The 18,847-nt window shown below is 44.6% G+C and overlaps 1 protein-coding gene across 4 annotated transcripts in view; it reads left to right on the top strand.

Annotated features, from left to right (window-relative positions):
* Positions 1–18,798, top strand: part of LOC308677652 (telomerase protein component 1-like) — an 82,771-nt gene extending 63,973 nt beyond the window's left edge. For all 4 annotated transcript variants that reach the window (XM_081344259.1, XM_081344260.1, XM_081344257.1 and 1 more), the window contains 16 exons: positions 258–411; positions 934–1,152; positions 5,850–6,013; positions 6,382–6,498; positions 9,056–9,163; positions 10,594–10,720; positions 11,610–11,677; positions 13,298–13,424; positions 13,710–13,849; positions 14,701–14,819; positions 15,078–15,227; positions 15,325–15,445; positions 16,159–16,255; positions 16,657–16,877; positions 17,654–17,758; positions 18,358–18,798. In XM_081344259.1, coding sequence (XP_081200385.1) covers positions 258–411; positions 934–1,152; positions 5,850–6,013; positions 6,382–6,498; positions 9,056–9,163; positions 10,594–10,720; positions 11,610–11,677; positions 13,298–13,424; positions 13,710–13,849; positions 14,701–14,819; positions 15,078–15,227; positions 15,325–15,445; positions 16,159–16,255; positions 16,657–16,877; positions 17,654–17,758; positions 18,358–18,492 — 2,172 coding nt within the window. In that variant the 3' untranslated portion in view covers positions 18,493–18,798. The remainder of the gene's footprint in view (positions 1–257; positions 412–933; positions 1,153–5,849; positions 6,014–6,381; positions 6,499–9,055; positions 9,164–10,593; positions 10,721–11,609; positions 11,678–13,297; positions 13,425–13,709; positions 13,850–14,700; positions 14,820–15,077; positions 15,228–15,324; positions 15,446–16,158; positions 16,256–16,656; positions 16,878–17,653; positions 17,759–18,357) is intronic.
* The last annotated feature ends 49 nt before the right edge of the window (positions 18,799–18,847 follow it).

The following is an 18,847-nucleotide window of genomic DNA, read 5'->3' as shown; positions in this document are numbered from 1 at the left end:
CATGGCCATTAATATGAAATCCTGCACAGTCTGCATTGGTGTTTAGCCACAAATAGGACAAACCATTGAAGTAGGATTGTGTATGCGGTCTTTTTTTTAATGAAATTATATTGAGATTTTTGGCACCTTATTTTTTTTTATTTGCAGGTTGATTCTCTTCCCTCCCCCTCCCCCCAATGAATTATATAAATATTGGTAAATCCCCATGTGTATGCCTATGTGTGTTGCCTAATTGATCGTTGTATCCTGATGCACAGGTCCAGATTTGCAAAGGCCACTTGGGGCAACTTTGGACCAGTTTAGGATCGAGAGCCCTTTCCCCGGCCCTGTGCATGGCCTCAAACCTTGATGGAAGCCGATTGGCTGTGGGACACCATTCAGATGGCATCTGGATCTACAGCCAACCTTGGCGTAAGACAGTTATGGTTGGAAGTTTGGTGATGCAGTTTGGTTCCTTTATTTATTATGAGGAACTATGGCAGAACTTTCCTCCCTCCCCCTCTCTCCCTTCTTTCTTTCTTTCTTTCTTTCTTTCTTTCTTTCTTTCTTTCTTTCTTTCTTTCTTTCTTTCTTTCTTTCTTTCTTTCTTTCTTTCTTTCTTTCTTTCTTTCTTTCTTTCTTTCTTTCTTTCTTTCTTTCTTTCTTTCGCCTGCCTGCTAGCTGTTGTGAGCTGTGTGTTATCTCTCCATGCTGTGATGGTGTTTACTGAGTGTCTTTATGATTCGCTTGCCTGTTAAAAGTACCAGATCTCTAATCAGTCATGTGTGTACTTTTATAAAGGGGGAAAAAAATAAATAAATCAGGAAAGACTGCATAGTCTGCAATCTCCATGTGGCAGATTGAGTCTAAATTGGCCTCGAGTCTGAAAAGCATTATTAGAGTGTGAAACCTTAGGTATCTTTTTCATCCATGCGTATTCCCTTCTTGTTGTAGGCTTTCAGACGAGCCGGATTCATTTACAAGGAAGCGAGGTGGCTGTTTGTAGCCTGGCCTGGTTACACCATGTATTTTTGGTGGTGGGCCTCGGCAATGGGTCCCTTTGTGTCTGGAAGACTTTTGAGAGTAGCTCTGACTGCTGCCGCCAGTTCAAGGCTCATGAGAAAGCTGTGATGGGCCTGGCGGTGTCTGAAAAACTGGTGGCTTCTGCCTCAGGTGAGTCCCGCGGGGGGGGGGGGAGGAGGGGAGGGGGGATTGCTTTGACCAGTCAAGCTTCTTTGAAGATCTCAAGAACCAGAAACAATTGAGCAAAGAAAACAGGGCTCTCCTGGGAGGATTCAGTGAGATTGAATCATGGTGGCCCCGTGGTTAGAATGCTGCGTTGCAAGCTACCTCTGCTGACTGCCGGCTGCCAGCAGTTCGGCAGTTCGATTCTGACCTGGCTCAAGGCTGACTCAGCCTTCCATCCTTCCGAGGTTGATAAAATGAGGACCCAGGTTGTTGGGGGCGGCAACGTGCCGACTCTATAAACCACTTAGAGAGGGTTGTAAAGCACCGTGAAGCGGTATATAAGCCTAAATGCGATTGCTATTGCAGGTAGCAATACCTGCCTAATATTGTCCAGGCTTGATGACTTAAGTATGGTCCGACTTGGTTAGAACCTGGATGTTAGGCCACAAGTAATTCTCAACTTATAACCGTTCCTTTAATGAATATTCAAAATTAACAACGGAAGTGAAAAAAAAAGTGATTTATGGCCATTTTGCACATTTACAGCCATTGCAGCATCCCCGTGGTTACGGGATCAAAATTCAGATGTTTGGCACAACTGACTCACATTTATGACAGTGTCCTGGGATCATGTAGTCACCTTTTGCAACCTTCTGACAAACAGATCCAATGGGGAAGCCAGATTCCCTTAAACCACCCTGTTACCAGCTTAACAACTGCAGCGATTCACTTAACAACTGTGGCAAGAATGGTCGTAAAATGGGGCAAAACACACTTAGCAACGTGTTCTGAACCAGCCAACTACCGGCCTTGTAATAAGGCAAACCCCTGTTCAAGCAGTAGAGACTGGAGAGCGTCTGAGGCTGCAAAGCGTCTGCCAAGTTTAATTCACAAGCCAAACAACAGAACAAGAAACACAGGAACTTGAATCCTCAAGCGGAAGGGTTGCTTTCAGCAACCAGCCCCTCCCCAAACACTCCTTTTATTTAGAGTTCAGGGCGTGGTCTCCCTGTGCCTCCTCCCGAGGAGTCCCACAGCCTTTCTTTGTTTGTTCCTGCTCGACTGCCTCCTGCGTCGGGCGTCCTTGAACAGGGCCAGCTGTGGGTCATCATCCTCCGCACTATCGGGCTCACGCAGCTGAGAAGAGGGCCCCGGCTGAGGGCTCTGCGAAGCCTCCAAGCCATCATCAGCCGTTTCGTCTTCCACACCCTCCTCCTCCCCCTCATCTGAGTCATCCGATACATCTGAGCCGGCTGCCGAACCCACCGGCTGGCCCTGAGTCACAACACAACGCTCTTGCTTAAGCGACAGAAATTTGGGGTCGAATCCCAGGTTTTCAGCCCAGTCTGAGAAGCCAAAATCTATGCCACGGATGGCAAATCACTTCCCTCAGTCTAGCATTGATGATGCTAACCTACTTTGGGTAATGAAGCAAGAAATGCAAGAAAACAGCCAAGCTTCGAGAGCATAGCGGATCTCTCCGCCTCCACTTGGCTCCCAGGGAAACTCTAGGACAGGGGTAGGCAACCTCGGCTCTTTTATGACTCATAGACTTTAACTCCCAGAATTCCTGAGTCAGCTGACTCAGGAACTCTGGGAGTGTTGTTTTTTTAATCCCATTTATATCCCGCCCTTCTCCGAAGACTCAGGGCGGCTTGCAATCTAAGCACAAATCAAGTGTGCTTAGCAATAGCCTTCATTCTATGTATATGCCTGCTTATTAGGGCTTTCGGCCCCCCCGAAGTGGCATTATTACAAAGTCAGCTTATTGCCCCCAACAATCTGGGTCCTCATTTTACCTACCTCGGAAGGATGGAAGGCTGAGTCAACCTTGAGCCTGGTGGGATGCGAACCTGCACTAATTGCAGGCAGCTGGTGTTACTTAAGGAGGCATTAGCCCACTGCTCCACCAAGTTGAAGTCCATGAGTCATAAAAGAGCCGAGGTTGCCTACCCCCGCTCTAGGAAGTCACTTCGGAGCCGAACTTGACTTGAAAGAGATTTTCCCTCGTCTTCTTTTGGTGAATACAGATATTTTCCCATTTACTTGCGTATTTGTGATAACAGGTGAAAGAACGAACCTGGCTCTATAGGTAACATAAACCCTGCTTTCTAGAGGTTTTACTGGAGAAGGGTATGGCTAAAATTATGTGGAGGGTGTGTTGTTTACGGGCGGGTTTATTTTTTGGCTTTGATGGCACCTGGATTACTCTTTTAAGATCCCAGCTTTGATGTTCCTGGCAGTCAGTTGGTTTGCTTGATCGTCTTAATTCTAGCGAGGCTCTTTTCAGGAGCAGAAATGAATTACGGAATCTGGAATGAAATGTTTGCAAAAGACGTCTCTGGGTGTGTTCAGAATGCTTAATTACCTCCCCCTTTACTTGTTGAGTTTTTGCAACCCAGATTTGCAATAAAGAGGCAGTGCTTGTAAGGACAATACCACTTGGGGAGAAAGGAGGAGAAGTTATTTATTTTATTTATTTTATTAGACTTATATACCGCCCTTCTCCCGTAGGACTCAGGGCGGTTCACAAGGTTTTTTAAAAACAATACAACAAGTTACCAAAATTAAAAACAATTAAAATGATTACACTAACCTTGAACTAAAACCCCCAATTACAATTAAAATACAATTAAAACCCCAGTCCAGGCCAGAAAGCTCAAAGAGCCAGGTCTTCAGGTCCCGGCGGAATGAACGAAGGTCAGGGGCAGTCCTAAGCTCTACAGGCAGCTGGTTCCAAAGGGCAGGCGCACCCACAGAGAAGGCCCTCCCCCTGGGTATTGTCCGCCGACAATCTTTTACCAGAGGCACCCTGAGAAGACCCTCCCTGTGGGAGCGCACAGGACGAAGGGAGCTTGATGCCGGCAGCAGGTGTTCCCTCAGATATCCCGGACCCAAGCCATTTAGGGCTTTGTAGGTCATCACCAGCACCTTGAATCTCACCCGGAGGGCAACCGGAAGCCAATGCAGCTCGCGGAGTAGAGGTGTTACATGGGAGTATCGGGAAACCCCCATCACAACCCGCGCAGCTGCATTCTGCACCAGCTGAAGCCTCCGAGTGGTCCTCAAGGGCAGCCCCATGTAGAGACTTTATATTTAACCCCATATTTATATTTAAGGCTTCGTGGTATCCAAAGCAGAACATCCAGATTTAGTCACAGTTTTGTTCCATGCAGGATTGACCTTGTGAACTCTATAAAGCTTCCTCCTTCCGTTACGTATTCAAGATGGACAGTGATTAATATTTATATGTTATGTATATGTAAGTGTGTAGGTCTGTACATATGTTGTATATAGTATGTTTAAATGTGTGTTATGTATGTGTACACTTTGAGAGCAAGCAACTAAATTTCATTTTTAATGTTTGCCATTGTGCCCATAGTAAAAAATGACAATAAAGGTTTATCTATCTATCTATCTATCTATCTGTCTGTCTGTCTGTCTGTCTGTCTGTCTGCCTGTCTGCCTGTCTGTCTGTCTGTTTGTCGGTCCGTCCATCCATCCATCCATCCATCCATCCATCCATCCATCCATCCATCCATCCATCCATCCATCCATCCATCTATCTATCTATCTATCTATCTATCTATCTATCTATCTATCTATCTATCTATCTATCTATCTATCTATCTATCTATCTATCTATCTGGTTTAAAATCAATATCAATATCCAGATGGTTGTTGGGCTAGACTAGAGCAAGGCGATGTTGAAGGAATTCAGGTGGCCATGTTTTGTGAAACTACCAAAAGACATATATTGCTTTAACCTCGTTAAGTCTCAAACCTTTTGATTTCTCTTCACTTTTACTTTCATATATTCATATTCATATTCATATTCATAGATTTTCACGGGTATAGGTATGTAGGTCTTGGCGTATTCGGGTCTTTTCCCATATAGGATTGAGGGTGTCTTGGCGACGTTTTGACGAGGTCCCACTCATCATCTTCAGGCTGGTGTCTTTAGTTTCGCTCGCACAAGCACGAAACCGAAGACACCAGCCTGAAGATGATGAGTGGGACCTCACTGAAACGTCGCCAAGACACCCTCAATCCTACACGGGAAAAGAACCGAAAATGCCAAGACCTACATACACACACACACACACACACATATATATACATACATATATACATATATACACACATACACATATATACATATATATATATACATATCTATACATATATACATACATACATATATACATATATAGATATAGATATAGATAGATGGGTAGATATAGATATAGATATATAGATACACACACACACACACACACACACATATATATCTTATGTCAATGCTGCAAACATTGACATGTTTTTGCACTGACAATGTAAGAGACAGCCTTTTGTTTAAACTGCTTCACTTTGAATCTTGGAGGGAGGGAATTTTCTAACAACTATTTTGAGACGATAAGAAGAGAAGATAAGAAGCCACATACAGAATGGGAGGAGAGACCTCATATGTGAAACTAATTGGATAACGTGATTTATGACGTGTAGATAAGGGCGGGGATTGTGTGTGTGTTACATGAGTTTGGGTGGAGGAGATTTCACATTCTGGCATCCCTCCATGAGTGCCGATGTTTCGTTTCATTACTAAGACTTTTTAGATCAATAATATGCCTGCAATTTGTTTGATTTGTCTCATTCATCGGAACCATGACATCTTTTTCCAGAGGATTTCACCGTTGGGCTGTGGCTTTCAGAGACCCTGAGACCAGGCCCTGCTTTGGACGCCGGCATCTCGCCACTCTCCATCCTCCGTGGTCACACTTCTGGGGTGACCTGTTGCGCCTTCAGCCTTGACGGCAACTATCTTGCTACTGGAAGCAAAGACCGGGTAAGGCTGTCGGATGGCCGTCACCTCAGAGCAGAAGAAATTTATCATCTCCCAAAGGAAATGGGATGAGCTTCTGGGGTACAGCTTCCCTGTCACACCCAATCTGCCCCCCCCCGATACTCCAGAACAAGAATATTGGCGCATTCATCAGTTGTGCATTGGGGTGGTGAGGCTCTGTCTCCTAACAAATGTCTGCTGGAGTGGTTTTGCTCACCTGGTCACCTGCCCGCCATCCTTTGTAGCGTACCTATGAATCTTTCTGAACCTATGAAAAACGGGCGCCTAAGAAAGTAGAAAGAAGGAAAGGATAGGGCAAAAACTGCTGCAGCTCTTTCCTTTGCACTGAATGCTTCTCCTCCCAACCTCAGGCCTTGTTTCTATGGGATGTAAGGGACCCTCTTCAGAAGACTCCTTCTCTCTTGCGCTCCCTGCTTTTCTGTCACCAGGACTGGATTTCCAGCTGCGCTTGGATTGGCACCATGTTGGTGAGTTTGGAGAAATGCCCAGAGCATGCACTTCTGGGCTCCTGGTGGGGGGGGGGAGGTGAGTCCCCAAGGCAGAGATGGGGATGGGTTAGTTGCTGTCATTGTCAAAGGGATGCAACGGATGGAAACTAGTCAAGGAGAGAAGCAACCTAGAACTAAGGAGAAACTTCCTGACAGTTAGAACAACTAACCAGTGGAACAACCTGCCTCCAGAGGTGGTGAATGCTCCAACACTGGAAGTTTTTAAGAAGAGACTGGACAGCCATTTGTCTGAAATGGTATAGGGTTTCCTGCTTGAGCAGGGGGTTGGGCTAGATGACCTCCAAGGTCCCTTCCTCCTCCTCCTCCTCCTCCTCCTCCTCCTCCTCCTCCTCCTCCTCCTCCTCCTCCTCCTTCTTCTTCTTCTTCTTCTTCTTCTTCTTCTTCTTCTTCTTCTTCTTCTTCTTCCTCCTCCTCCTCCTCCTCCTCCTCCTCCTCCTCCTCCTCTTCTTCTTCCTCCTCCTCCTCCTCCTCCTCCTCCTCCTCCTCCTCCTCCTCCTCCTCTTCTTCTTCTTCTTCTTCTTCTTCTTCTTCTTCTTCTTCTTCTTCTTCTTCTTATTATTATTATTATTATTATTATTATTATTATTATTATTATTATTATTATTATTATTATTATTATTATTATTATTATTCCGCTGAAGTAACATTTGCAAGTCCAGATCAGTAGGGAAAGAGAGCCAGGCTAGAAACCAGGAGACTGTGAGTTCTAGTCCCGCTTTAGCCATAAAAGCTGACCGAGTGAATTTGGGCCCATCACTCTCTCTCTCTCTCTCCGTCCCGTTCACCTCACAGGGTTGTTGTTGTTGTGGGGAAAACAAGAAGAGGAAGGAGTATTAGGTATGTTCCTAGCCTTGAGTTGTTTCTAAAAAAATAGAAATAAATCTAAAAATAAAAATAAAATAAAATGTGTGACAGATGGGAACTTTCCTCTGAGTCAAATCAAAGAGGCAGCCCTTTCTTACCATCGGTGTCTGCTGGATGGCTGGTTTTGCCTAGGCGAGTTGTTGCATTAATTGTGGAGCATGTAAGTGTTAGATGTTATCATTATTCAGACCCATCAAATTTTTATTATGGCCATAAGGCCAACAGACAGCTGAAAGTCAAACAGAGGAAAATGGAAACATGCAAGGCTAAAAAAAGGAGCAGTGGGCTAATGCCTCCTTAAGTAACACCAGCTGCCTGCAATTAGTGCAGGTTCGAGTCCCACCAGGCTCAAGGTTGACTCAGCCTTCCATCCTTTCGAGGTAGGTAAAATGAGGACCCAGATTGTTGGGGGCAATAAGCTGACTTTGTAATAATGCCACTTGGGGTGTGTGTGCGTAAGCCCTAATAAGCAGGCATATACATAGAATGAAGGCTATTGCTAAGCACATTGATTTGTGCTTCTTAGATTGTAAGCCGCCCTGAGTCTTCGGAGAAGGGCGGGATATAAATGGGATTAAAATTTTTTAAAAAATTTTAAAAAAATTAGGACAGTTTTTCAGGCCCAAGAAGATGTGGGTAGTTGCTTATATAGCAGAACTGTATCTCCTTTTTCAGGAAAAAGGACCAAGGTGCAATCATCTAAGTAAAAATAAAAGTGACTCTCCTACAGGCTTAAAGAGAGAAAAGTAGAAAAGTTTTCCTTCCAGTCACTTACAGATAGTTCTTGACTTGCGACCGTTCATTCAGCAACTGTTTAAAACTAGGCCAGTGCTGAACAAAGGGACTTAATGTACCCGAAGTTATGGTCACTGCATCGCCCCCATGGTCATGTGAAAAATATTTGGGCACGTGGCGGTCTGCCTGTCCTTACAACCAATTATGGGTTCCTTGCAGTAGCCCCTATCTACCTATCAGTTCTGGGAGCCATTTTGTGATAAGGTAAAGCCTGTGGCTTTTATTTCCTTTGAGCCATCTACAGGCTTTCAAAGGATCACAAAGGCTGAATAATCCTCACGTGGGCAATAGCATAGCTTTTGATTGATTGATTGATTGATTATGTGCCTTCAAGCCACTCTCAATGGCTACACAGCTGTCTCCAGAGCTGGCTCTCCTCATAATGTGTCAAAAGTAGGATCATTGAAGCCTGGTTCTTTGTGTCTTAAATGAGAAATCGTGATTGATTTGTTTCATGAACCATCAGTTTGTTCACTTTTCAGTCAGTTAAGACAATGTTGGCAGTTCGAGACTTAAGTACCGCACGATGGGGTGAGCTCCCGTTACTTGCCTCAGCTCCTGCCAGCCGAGCAGTTCAAAAGTGTGCGAATGCGAGTAGATAAATAGGTACCACTTCAGTGGGAAGGTAACAGCATTCCTTGCCCCTCAGCATATAGTCATGCCGGCCACATGACCATAGAAATGTCTTTGGACGAGGCTGGCTCCCTTGGCTAGAAAACTGAGATAAGAACCGCCCCCTAGAGTCAGACACGACTGAACAGGAGCAACCTTTGCCTTTACCTTTATAGTGCTAAAGTTTTTCTTCTCTCTGCATTTATAACTCCTCCATTTATAACCCTCGTCCCTTTGGCAACAGCTATCCGGCTCCAATGATGGTACCGTTTGTCTCTGGGATTCTACAAATAGCGAGTGTATCCAGAAATTCCTGGGGCACCAAAGCCCAGTCTGCGGTATTACAACTGAGGTAAGCCAAAGGTGGAATATTTTCAAAGGATGATTCTTTCCTAAATATGTCTTTCCTTCCGCCCCCGCTTCTCATGCAGGCCAATGCATTTGGGCAATTTGCAAAACAAAGTGAGGGAGCTTGAATTCAGAAAGGAATCCACTGGGAACTCTGTAAAGAAGCTCAAAGACTGTAGAATCGGAAATTCTTTTAGAGAGTCGTCGAGGCCATTTGGAGGTTTACCTGTGCCCTCAGGGTCACCTGAGTAGTGCAAATGGGCTCAGGGCCTTCTTGTATGCAGGGTGTTTTTTGCCCTGTGTCTCTGTAGTGTTGAGGACAGGCACAGGCTGTTGGAGATGAGTCTGTGTTGACTGTTGTGATTCAGCGTCAGCCTGTGGATTCGGCAGCTGAGTCGGGACAATTCTGAAGAGGAGGAGGAGGAGGGGTTTGGAGAGCCTTTGGTGTCAGAGGAAGGTTCTGATGCACCACAGAACTATCAGCCAGGCCCCTCTTGTCTTGTTCCTCCTCAGACCCAGCTGTGTGAGCATGAAGGATTGGAAGAAGATGATCCACAGCTGGCTCTGTTCAGGGACACTAGGAGCAGGAGGCAATCTAGCAGAACTGAGCAGAGGAAAGCAATGAGGCAACTCGGGAGAAGGCAATGAGAAGCCACGCCTTGAGACTGCTGTTTAAAAGGGGAATGTGTGGGAGGTGCTGGTTGCTGAAGGCAACCGTTTGAAGAGCTTCTGATAAAGTCTTGGTCTGTATTTGTTTAACTTTTGTTTGAACTTTTTCGTTTAGCTTTTGCAAATAAATTTGGTTGGATTAGTTCCAGCCTATTGAATATAAAAAGGGGTTGTCCCTGGCATTCCAACAGGGCCGGTCGTAGGCTGGAACAGAACATTGACTGCCTCTCAAACCGAAGCCCAAATGGTTCCTGTAGTCTGCAATGTTTTCTGGAAATCCACTCATACTCCCGCACCATTCAAAGGGTGTTCATCCCAAAGTGCATAGCTAAATGTCCATAGAGATTCTCAAATCATCCAAGTCACGACCCTGAGGATACAGGTAAATCTCCAAATGGCCTCCACGACTCTAAAAGAGTACAAATGACCAGCTGCCTGCAAGGAATATAAATCCTTCCATTCTCCACCATCCGGTCGGAGCTGAAGAAGCTTCTTGGATGAGAAGCGAAACGTCTTCAAAGAGAAACATGGAAATCCAGTGGCTTCCTGAAAAAAAACACCATTAGGACAACCATGACTTGGCTAGAAATCGCCATAGACACAGCTCTTTTGGAAAAATCTCTGTTGAAGCCAGCTTCAGGACTTTTTGGATGTTCCCAGCCATTCCCATAGAGCAGTTGCTACACATATCGTGACTGTAACTATACCTGACCATGCTTCTCGTTTCATTCCTCTAAACTCTTCCCTTTCTTGATCCTTGTACAGAAAGACCATGTCATCTCCATGGGCAGGGATGGGCTGCTGATAACATGGAATCTCCAGGGAGTGGAAGAAACTCGGTTTCTGGCTCACCCGAGTCAGACCAACGGCTGCACTGGCTTCAGGGATCCATGTAAGAGATTTCTTGGCAAATTTTGTGTTGCAAAAATGTGACACTGTTTTTGGAAATCTGCAAGTGGGGAATGTGAAATTCCTGTCTCCACTGTTTACCCTGTAATGCAAAGGAATCTTTGGTTGTGTATATCTTTATAAAGGTAAAGGTAAAGGTTCCCCTGCACATGCATGCTAGTCGTTTCCGACTCTAGGGGCCAGTGCTCATCTCCATTTCAAAGCCGAAGAGCCAGAGCTTGTCCGAGGATGTCTCCGTGGTCATGTGGCCGGCATGACTAGACGCCAAAGGCGCACGGAATGCTGTTACCTTCCCACCGTAGTGGTGCCTATTTTTCTACTTGCATTTTTATGTGCTTTCGAACTGCTAGGTTGGCAGAAGCTGGGACGAGTAACAGGCGCTCACTCTGCTACGTGGCACTCGGGATTCAACCCACCAAACTGATCAACAAGCTCAGCGTCCTAACCCACTGAGCCACCGTGTCCCTTATGTATATCTTTATATCGGGGGTTTAATTTTGATGCAGATGATGCTTCCCCTTTGTGAAAATATACATTAAAATGTACTTTAATTTGGACAGGCCATCTTCTCTTAAGCCCAGAGACAGACACACAGACACACTACATTTTGATCTAGTGGCTTGACCTAGTGGTTAATGCACCAGGCCAGAAACAGGAGACTTGTGAGTTCTAGTCCTGCCTTAGGATTAGGAGTTATTTGTAAAAATAATAAAGGCAGAATAGAAATAAATAAAAATAAACTTGCAGTGAAGTTGAGGCGTTAAAGGACACTTCATTGTATTTAGAGCAATTCATAATATTCGGATGGGCCTTTCCCACTGGTTACCCACTGTAGAGCTGGTATGAAAACCTTTCGTTTTTATCCTCCGCAGGGCAAAAAGACTTTATGTTGGCTGCAGCTGGTGCTGATGGCACTGTGAAAATTTGGAGGCCCTTGACGGTAAGAAAGGAGGAGAAAATTTCTTTCTTTCTTTTTTTTTAAGAATTCCCAATAAAACAAGCTTTTTATTACTTACTTATTGCACAGCTTTCTCCATTGCCCATTCCTGTGGCCTTTGAAGCATTTTACAAAAACAAGGGGATGTGTAGACTAAAATCAGGAGCAAAGTGTAAATAACTAAAAGCTACCCACACATCATAAAAACCCAAACACTCAGTGGAAAAACCTGGTTGTAATTTGCAAGAGGCCACGGAAGCATGGGCTTCCATTATATTTGGCAGCACCAGAAAAGTTAGTTAGGTCATCGGAGCTCTCAGCTCACCCTTCCTTGACTTCACATAGGGTGGGGGAACCTTTAGTAATTGCTTGCTGTAAGAATTTGTGGGGTGAGGAGCAAATCTGAGGAGAAGACGGATGTTCTTACAGGTATGAGGAACTCGAGCCATGTAGGACTTTATGGAGAAACAAACTGGTAGCAAATGTTGTAGTTGTAGTCTAGTACAAGATGGCTCAGCCTTCTATCTCTGCTAAATACTGCACTTTGGACTTCTTGAAGCTTCTGAGTACTGTAGTCTTCAAAGACAGCCCCATGCAGAGCATGCAGCAGTAATCTAGCTAGATGAGTCTCTGTAGTTAAGGTACCCTGTTACAGGTATGCTTCCATTAGGGAATGTCATCTTGTGGTGCCCAGGAATTGTGCCTTTTCTGTAGCAGCAACTGCTCTTTGAAACAACATCTCCCAGAGATCCAGATGACCCCAACCCACAAGACATTACATCAATCTTTCTCAACCTTGGCAGCTTGAAGATGTGTGGACTTCAACTCCCAGAATCCCCCAGTCAACATGCTGGCTGGTGAATTTAGGGAGCTGGAAGTCCACAAAGTTGCTATGGTTGAGAAACACCGGTCCAGAAGATGCTAAATGGAATTTTCCTTCCTCAAAGTAAAAATAATAAATAAGTATCAACGTGAGCTGGCCGAGGAATTTTGGGAGTTGAAGTCCACATTTCTTCCAAGCTGCCAAGGTTGAAAACATTGCACTTCAAAACATTGCATTTGGGCCAGGTTAAGCAAGTGCCATCTGTTTAATGTTTTCTTGTAAATTGGAATTGTGTTTTTGTGATGTTGGACGTTATGATTTGTATTATGTAAACTATTGTTTTTAACTTTGTATGTTGGCCAGGATTATTGTCACGAGATGGGCAGCCATACACATTTAATAAACAAATCGTATTTTCACTGCAACGAACTTTTTTGTCAATTTCGGTCCCTTTGAATTCTTGATCGCACAGTACAAATAATAGGGATCAATTCTTCCAGGCCTTGAAATAAAATTAGGTTACATCTTGAGAGCTGTAACATTGATGCATTAGAAAATATTGGTTGAAATGGTTTTACTGGTTTGGGATTTGTATTGTTGTTGTCAGCCACCCAAAGTTAAGTTACTTGTAACCATGTAAATATTTTAAATACAATACATACATAAACATTTATTCCTCCCCATTTTTCCCCCTCGCATGAGCGTGAATGTGCAAGAGGACAGATACAGTATGGAAATACAGACTCCACACATGCCTCTCATCCCGTGGTTTTCATTAACTCCTTTCTGGTTATTTGCAGATTGAACAACCTCAAGTCCTGTTTGGACACTCTGCATCTGTCTGTGCAGCTGCTGCTACCTCATCGTCTTTCCTGACCATCTCCAAAGACCAGACAGCCCGCATATGGGCAGTTCCTAAGAACGATGGTAAGTAGATGGGTCCCGTAAAAGCCTCGGACCCTTTCGAAATTTGTGGATTGAACAAGAACAAAAAAATAGAGGCAGAGATGTAGGATGAAGGTGTGAAGCATCACCCGATGATCAGTTCTCCTCAGCTTAACAACTGCAGCGATTCACTTAACAACAGTGGCAAAAAGGAGGTTGCAAAATAGGGCAAAACCGCTGCCACGCTTAGCAACACCATTTGAAGGCTCGGTTATGTTCGTTAAGTCGAGGGCTTACTTGTATCTTCCTTTCCCTTCTCCACAACAGGTGATTCTGAACACCTGCCTCCTCACCAGGGTGTTGTCACAGCTGTGGCTTGGTCACCTGATGGGAACTTGGCTGCTTCTGGTGGGGAACACGGTGACCTGATTGTCTGGCACAGAGGGGAGCTTTTGGGGATGGCAAAGGTAGGGCACCTGTGTCCTCAAATGTATTTGGAGAATAGCACCTTTTATTTATTTTATTTATTTATTTTATTTAATTTCTATACCGCCCTTCTCCCGAAGGACTCAGGGCGGTGTACAGGGCAATAAAAATACAATAAAAATACAATACACAAAAGTTAAAAATAAGATTAAATAGAACTAGCCCATTACAATAAATAATTAAAAATTACTAAATAAAATACCCCAAACCCATTAGACCAGGCCGGCTTGTTCAAATAGGTAAGTTTTCAGATCACGGCGGAAAGAGCGAAGGTCAGGAGCCATCCGGAGCTCAACCGCTAATTGGTTCCAAAGGGCTGGCGCGCCCACAGAGAATGCTCTCCCCCTGGGGGCCGCCAGCCGGCACTCTCTGACCGGCGGCACCCTGAGGAGGCCCTCTCTGTGGGAGCGCACAGGACGAAGGGAAGTTGACACCGGCAGTGGGTGCTCCCGTAAGTAATCCAGACCCATGCCATTTAGGGCTTTATAGGTCATCACCAGCACCTTGAATCTCACCCGGAGGGCAACTGGGAGCCAATGCAGCTCGCGGAGTAGAGGTGTTACATGGGAGTATCGGGAGACCCCCATCACAACTCGCGCGGCCGCATTCTGCACCAGTTGAAGCCTCCGAGTGGTCCTCAAGGGCAGCCCCATGTACAGAGCATTGCAGTAGTCTATACGAGAGGTCACGAGCGCATGAGTGAGTGTACGCAGGGCATCCCGGTCCAGATAGGGTCGCAACTGGCGCACCAGGCGCACCTTTTGGAAACTTGGGCAAGGAGCTGCGAACGGATTAAGTTGATGTCTGTTTTTTTTTTTAAATCAACTTCCAGGTCGGGCCCCAGTGCATCAGTGCTCTCGCTTTCCATTCTTCTCATACAATCCTTGTGGCTTGCAATGGGATCAGCCTTTGGGATATAAGCGACAGCACACAGAACGTCAAGGCAGTTAGGTAAGATTGGGCAAAGCACCATGGGGGTGACTGTCCATCCCTATCTCTCCTGGATTTATATGCAGTTCACTTCTTGGGAGTCTGTTTAACCCCTCCCAAAATAAGACCTGGTGCCTCTTTTGGAGGCAAAAAAACCCACCACCACCACCGTGTAGTTGATGGTTCTTGTCATTTGTTAAGTCTTTTGAGCCTAACCTTCACTCATCAGTTGAGTTTCCACAACACTCTTTAGCTAGTTGTCTTTTCCTTCTTGCTTAGCTTGACGTGTAGGAGAATACTGTGGCACACCAAAGGAGTCTCTGTGCTGTGCATGGGGACACTCCCCTCTCTGGGCAATTCGGTTTGTGGGCTGAGTAATGGAGAGTTGTTGATCCTTCAACCTGGAGACGAGAGTTTCCAGAAGTTCACGTGAGTAAGATATCTGTGAATGGTGATGAGATGGAAGAAGGTGTTTTTCCACACACACACACCCCGGCTCTATCTAATTGTGACTTTCTCCCCACAGAGATACGTTTTCACGTTGTTACTATGATTATAGTGCTTTTGATATATCCCCATCTGATGAAGAGCAGGAGGAGGTCTTACATGTGTGGCACACCATGGAGAATCCAGGCTTGATGAAGATGGTGAGCCAGATTTGACCAAATGAAAGTCCTTCCAAAGACCGAACCCTCACACATCACGTTAGCCAGAGGTGGAGAACTGTGGCTCATTTTATGACTTGTGGACTTCAACGCCCAGAATTCCTGAGCCAGCATGGCTGGCTCAGGAATTCTGGGAGTTGAAGTCCACAAGTCATAAAAGGGCCATCGTTCTTCACCCCTGTGCTATAAGCCAGTGTTTATTTGAATTTGGATCAAGTTGTTATCGAAACCCAGTGGTTGACCCTTGTGAGCTTAACACATTGTGTGAATTGATTAGAGGTTGGGAGGTGCTTCAAGCCCACAGATTTGGGAAATAAAAGGTGCCCACAGAACCTTTTCTCAAATCAGCAAGCTGACTTATCTCCTTTCTCCAATGAATGAAATTGATTTCTGGAAAAAATCTCTTTGGTATGTCCAGTAAAGAGACAAAAAAAAAAGAATCTTTTGTTGAATCAATGCCATTTTAATATCGCAGGATATTCAACAGCCTTAATGTTTCTCAGCCTCACTTTTTTTCGGTGCTGTTGTAAATTTGGTCATTAAACAGTTTTAAGTTAAGGACTATCAGTAGTACTTTGTGGGGTTTAATTAAGAGGAGTTTCATCCGCCATTACCTGAGTGAAATTTCAGGGCCTGAAATGGCCTCTCTCACCTGTGTTTTGTTTTTGTTTTTTGTGGTGCTTTTCCCCCCCTAGAAATTTAGTGAGAATAAAAAGGCCAGATTCATTAAACACGTCAAATGGACACCGAACAAGCCTTCAAGCTTTGTCACTGTTGCCAGACTGGTCAAAGGTGAGGCTATGCTGGTCTTTTTCTGCTCAAGATTCTTTGAAAGAAAATTCATGCCCAATTTCTGTGCTTATGGTAGAAGTATAATAGATATTTCTAGCCTCCAGGGCAGAGTGTGGAGCTATGTATTTGTTATTTCTTTTAAGAAAAACTCACCGGGGTCAATGTTGAACCGAACAATTACAAATGTAAAACCTCTGGTAGGTGGGTTTTCTTTGGATTCAATAGTGGGTTGGTTAATTTCATAAGATCCAATAATAAGTTTGGCAAAGAGAATCTGGCATGGACCTCAGAGAAAAGATTCCCTGATTTGTAAAGGGATGTGAGAAAGCTAGGTACACAAAGGGATGATAGACAACTGAGTAGGTCGTTTTAAATCCTGCTTTTCCCTTGTTTTTTGGAAGGCAAATTATTATTATATGGCGACTCGGAAGGATTTCTCTGGAGTCAGACTCCGCAAATAGAGGAGGAAGAGGAGGAGGAGGAACAGGAGACCGAGGATGAGGATGAAGAAAAAGAAGAGGAGGAAAAGGAGGAGGAAGTAGAGAAGGAAGAGGAAGTGGAGGAGGAAGCGGAGAAAGAAGAGGAAGAGGAAGACGCATCAAAGGACTGGCAAAAGAGGAAGGTGAGACAGGTTCAGAAAAATGGGTGCCCATCTCTCCTTGGTTATGCCACGTGAGCAAGAATTGATGTCATGTCATTTCAGTCAGATGATTGGCAACACCACTGCTCCCATTTGCCGACTCCCTTGCCATGACACTGGAGGGAATGACCACTTCCAGGGCAGATTCAAAGTCCATTCTTCACATAGCGATACCAGTTACTGGATCCAATTTGGGTCAGTCACCAGGATTACAGCTTTAGTCTTCTAAACTTTTGGACTCGTGCAGGAGCCCATCCTCAGGAAACTTCTCTCTCACCAGAATGTGTGCTGTTGAGTTGTTCAGTGTGTAGTATTTAGTTTGTGAATTTTTAATGGTTGATTGGGGTGTTGAGGACCAGTTACTAAAATGTTGGCTGTGGTTTCCTTGTGCTGTCAAGTCCTTGGCTCCTGAATACCTGATAAGCTGGTGGTAAATTAGCACCCTTGTTGACTGACAAGGGCTCCGTTTCCCAGGCTTCAATTATTTCCCTGGCTATTTTTGTACCTGCTTGGCCAACAATCTGAGTAGCTACAAAATTGAATGTATGTCCTTGTTCTTTGCAATGTGAGGCTACCAATGAGTTTGGGTCTCTTCATCTGCTTACTTGTGTTCTTGCAATCTGATGGTTAGCTTCCTCCCTGTCTGTCCTACATAGTCACAGGGCAATCCACGCAGGGGATCCTGCCAATTATTGTTGTTCAGCTAGGCCTGATGCAGCTGCTAAAATTTACTCCCGCTCATCTTCTTTCCTCCTTAGATCCATTGCGACAAAATTACAGCTTTGCATCTGGTGGGAGGCAGGATTGTAACAGCATCCTATGACCAGGATGTGAAGATTTGGGATGACAGTACAATGAAGCTGGTGAGTGACTCTGAAGATGCTGGGCTGAAATTGGGCAGATGTCATCACTGGTCTCACCTTGTTCTCCCTCAATGCAAGTTTCATTTCCCCAACTGTATCTTTTCCCACATGCCAAATGCACTTGACACACATTTGATGGCCAGAATGCCTAGAGTTAATCTAGAGATCCCTGCTTCTTACATAATTCATTTATACAAAAATTCTATCTGCCAATAATACTGGTTTTAGGACCAAGACTTGGATCAACTATTTACTGTATATATTTCTAGTTAAGACACGGAAATCCTGCTACCCTCTTTAGCTAAACTCTATAGAGCAGTGTTTCTCAACCTCAACAACTTTACGATTTGTCGACTTCAAGTCCCAGAATTCCTCAGCCAGAGTGCTGGCTGGGGAATTCTGGGAGTTGAAGTCCACACACCTTAAAAATTGCTGAGGTTAAGAAACACTGCTCTACAGTGTATAAAAACATTTTAAGACTTTTTCTCACCATAAGTAGGCAGTCTCTCTCCCAAAGTTGCAAGCCAACTCAATATTTTGCATTCTTCTGCTGATGTCTCTTTTCTGCTATACCTCCCCACTCCTTGTCTTGGTTACAGATTGGCCAATTCCGATGCCGGGCTCCAGTTTCCTGTCTCCAGCCCTACCCTGGCAAAGACTCTTCTGTCTTCCTAATGGTGGGAGATAACCTGGGCAGTGTTTACTTTCTGGATTGGGACTGTCTTTGTGGGTGAGGAGCTTTCAAATGCCACTTCAGCCTCTTCTGACCTGTCCAAATCTCAGGCACTGAGATGACCCCTTTCGTTTGTTGTGACCTCAAAGTGGTTCCTAGGTTGCAATTGGTGGTGGCTTAACAACCACGAGACTTTAGATTGAGCCTTACAATCAGGAGAAATAAAAATTCCAAACTCCACTGGATCGTAGCGGAGCCTGGATTGAATACAATTACCACGGTGTACATGGGAATACCTTAAATTGAGATGGAATTTAAAGAGATTTTTCACATAAGATTTAAAATGAATTAAAATTAATTTCCCTTCGCTGTATGTAGTGAGTCTTTAGTATTTTTTCTTTACATATGTTTTTTTT

The sequence above is a fragment of the Vipera berus genome (genome assembly GCF_964194415.1).
Source record: "Vipera berus genome assembly, chromosome: Z".
Taxonomy (NCBI): domain Eukaryota; kingdom Metazoa; phylum Chordata; class Lepidosauria; order Squamata; family Viperidae; genus Vipera; species Vipera berus.
The sequence above is the reverse complement of the archived record's forward strand: the minus strand, read 5'-3'. Positions and strand labels throughout refer to the sequence as shown.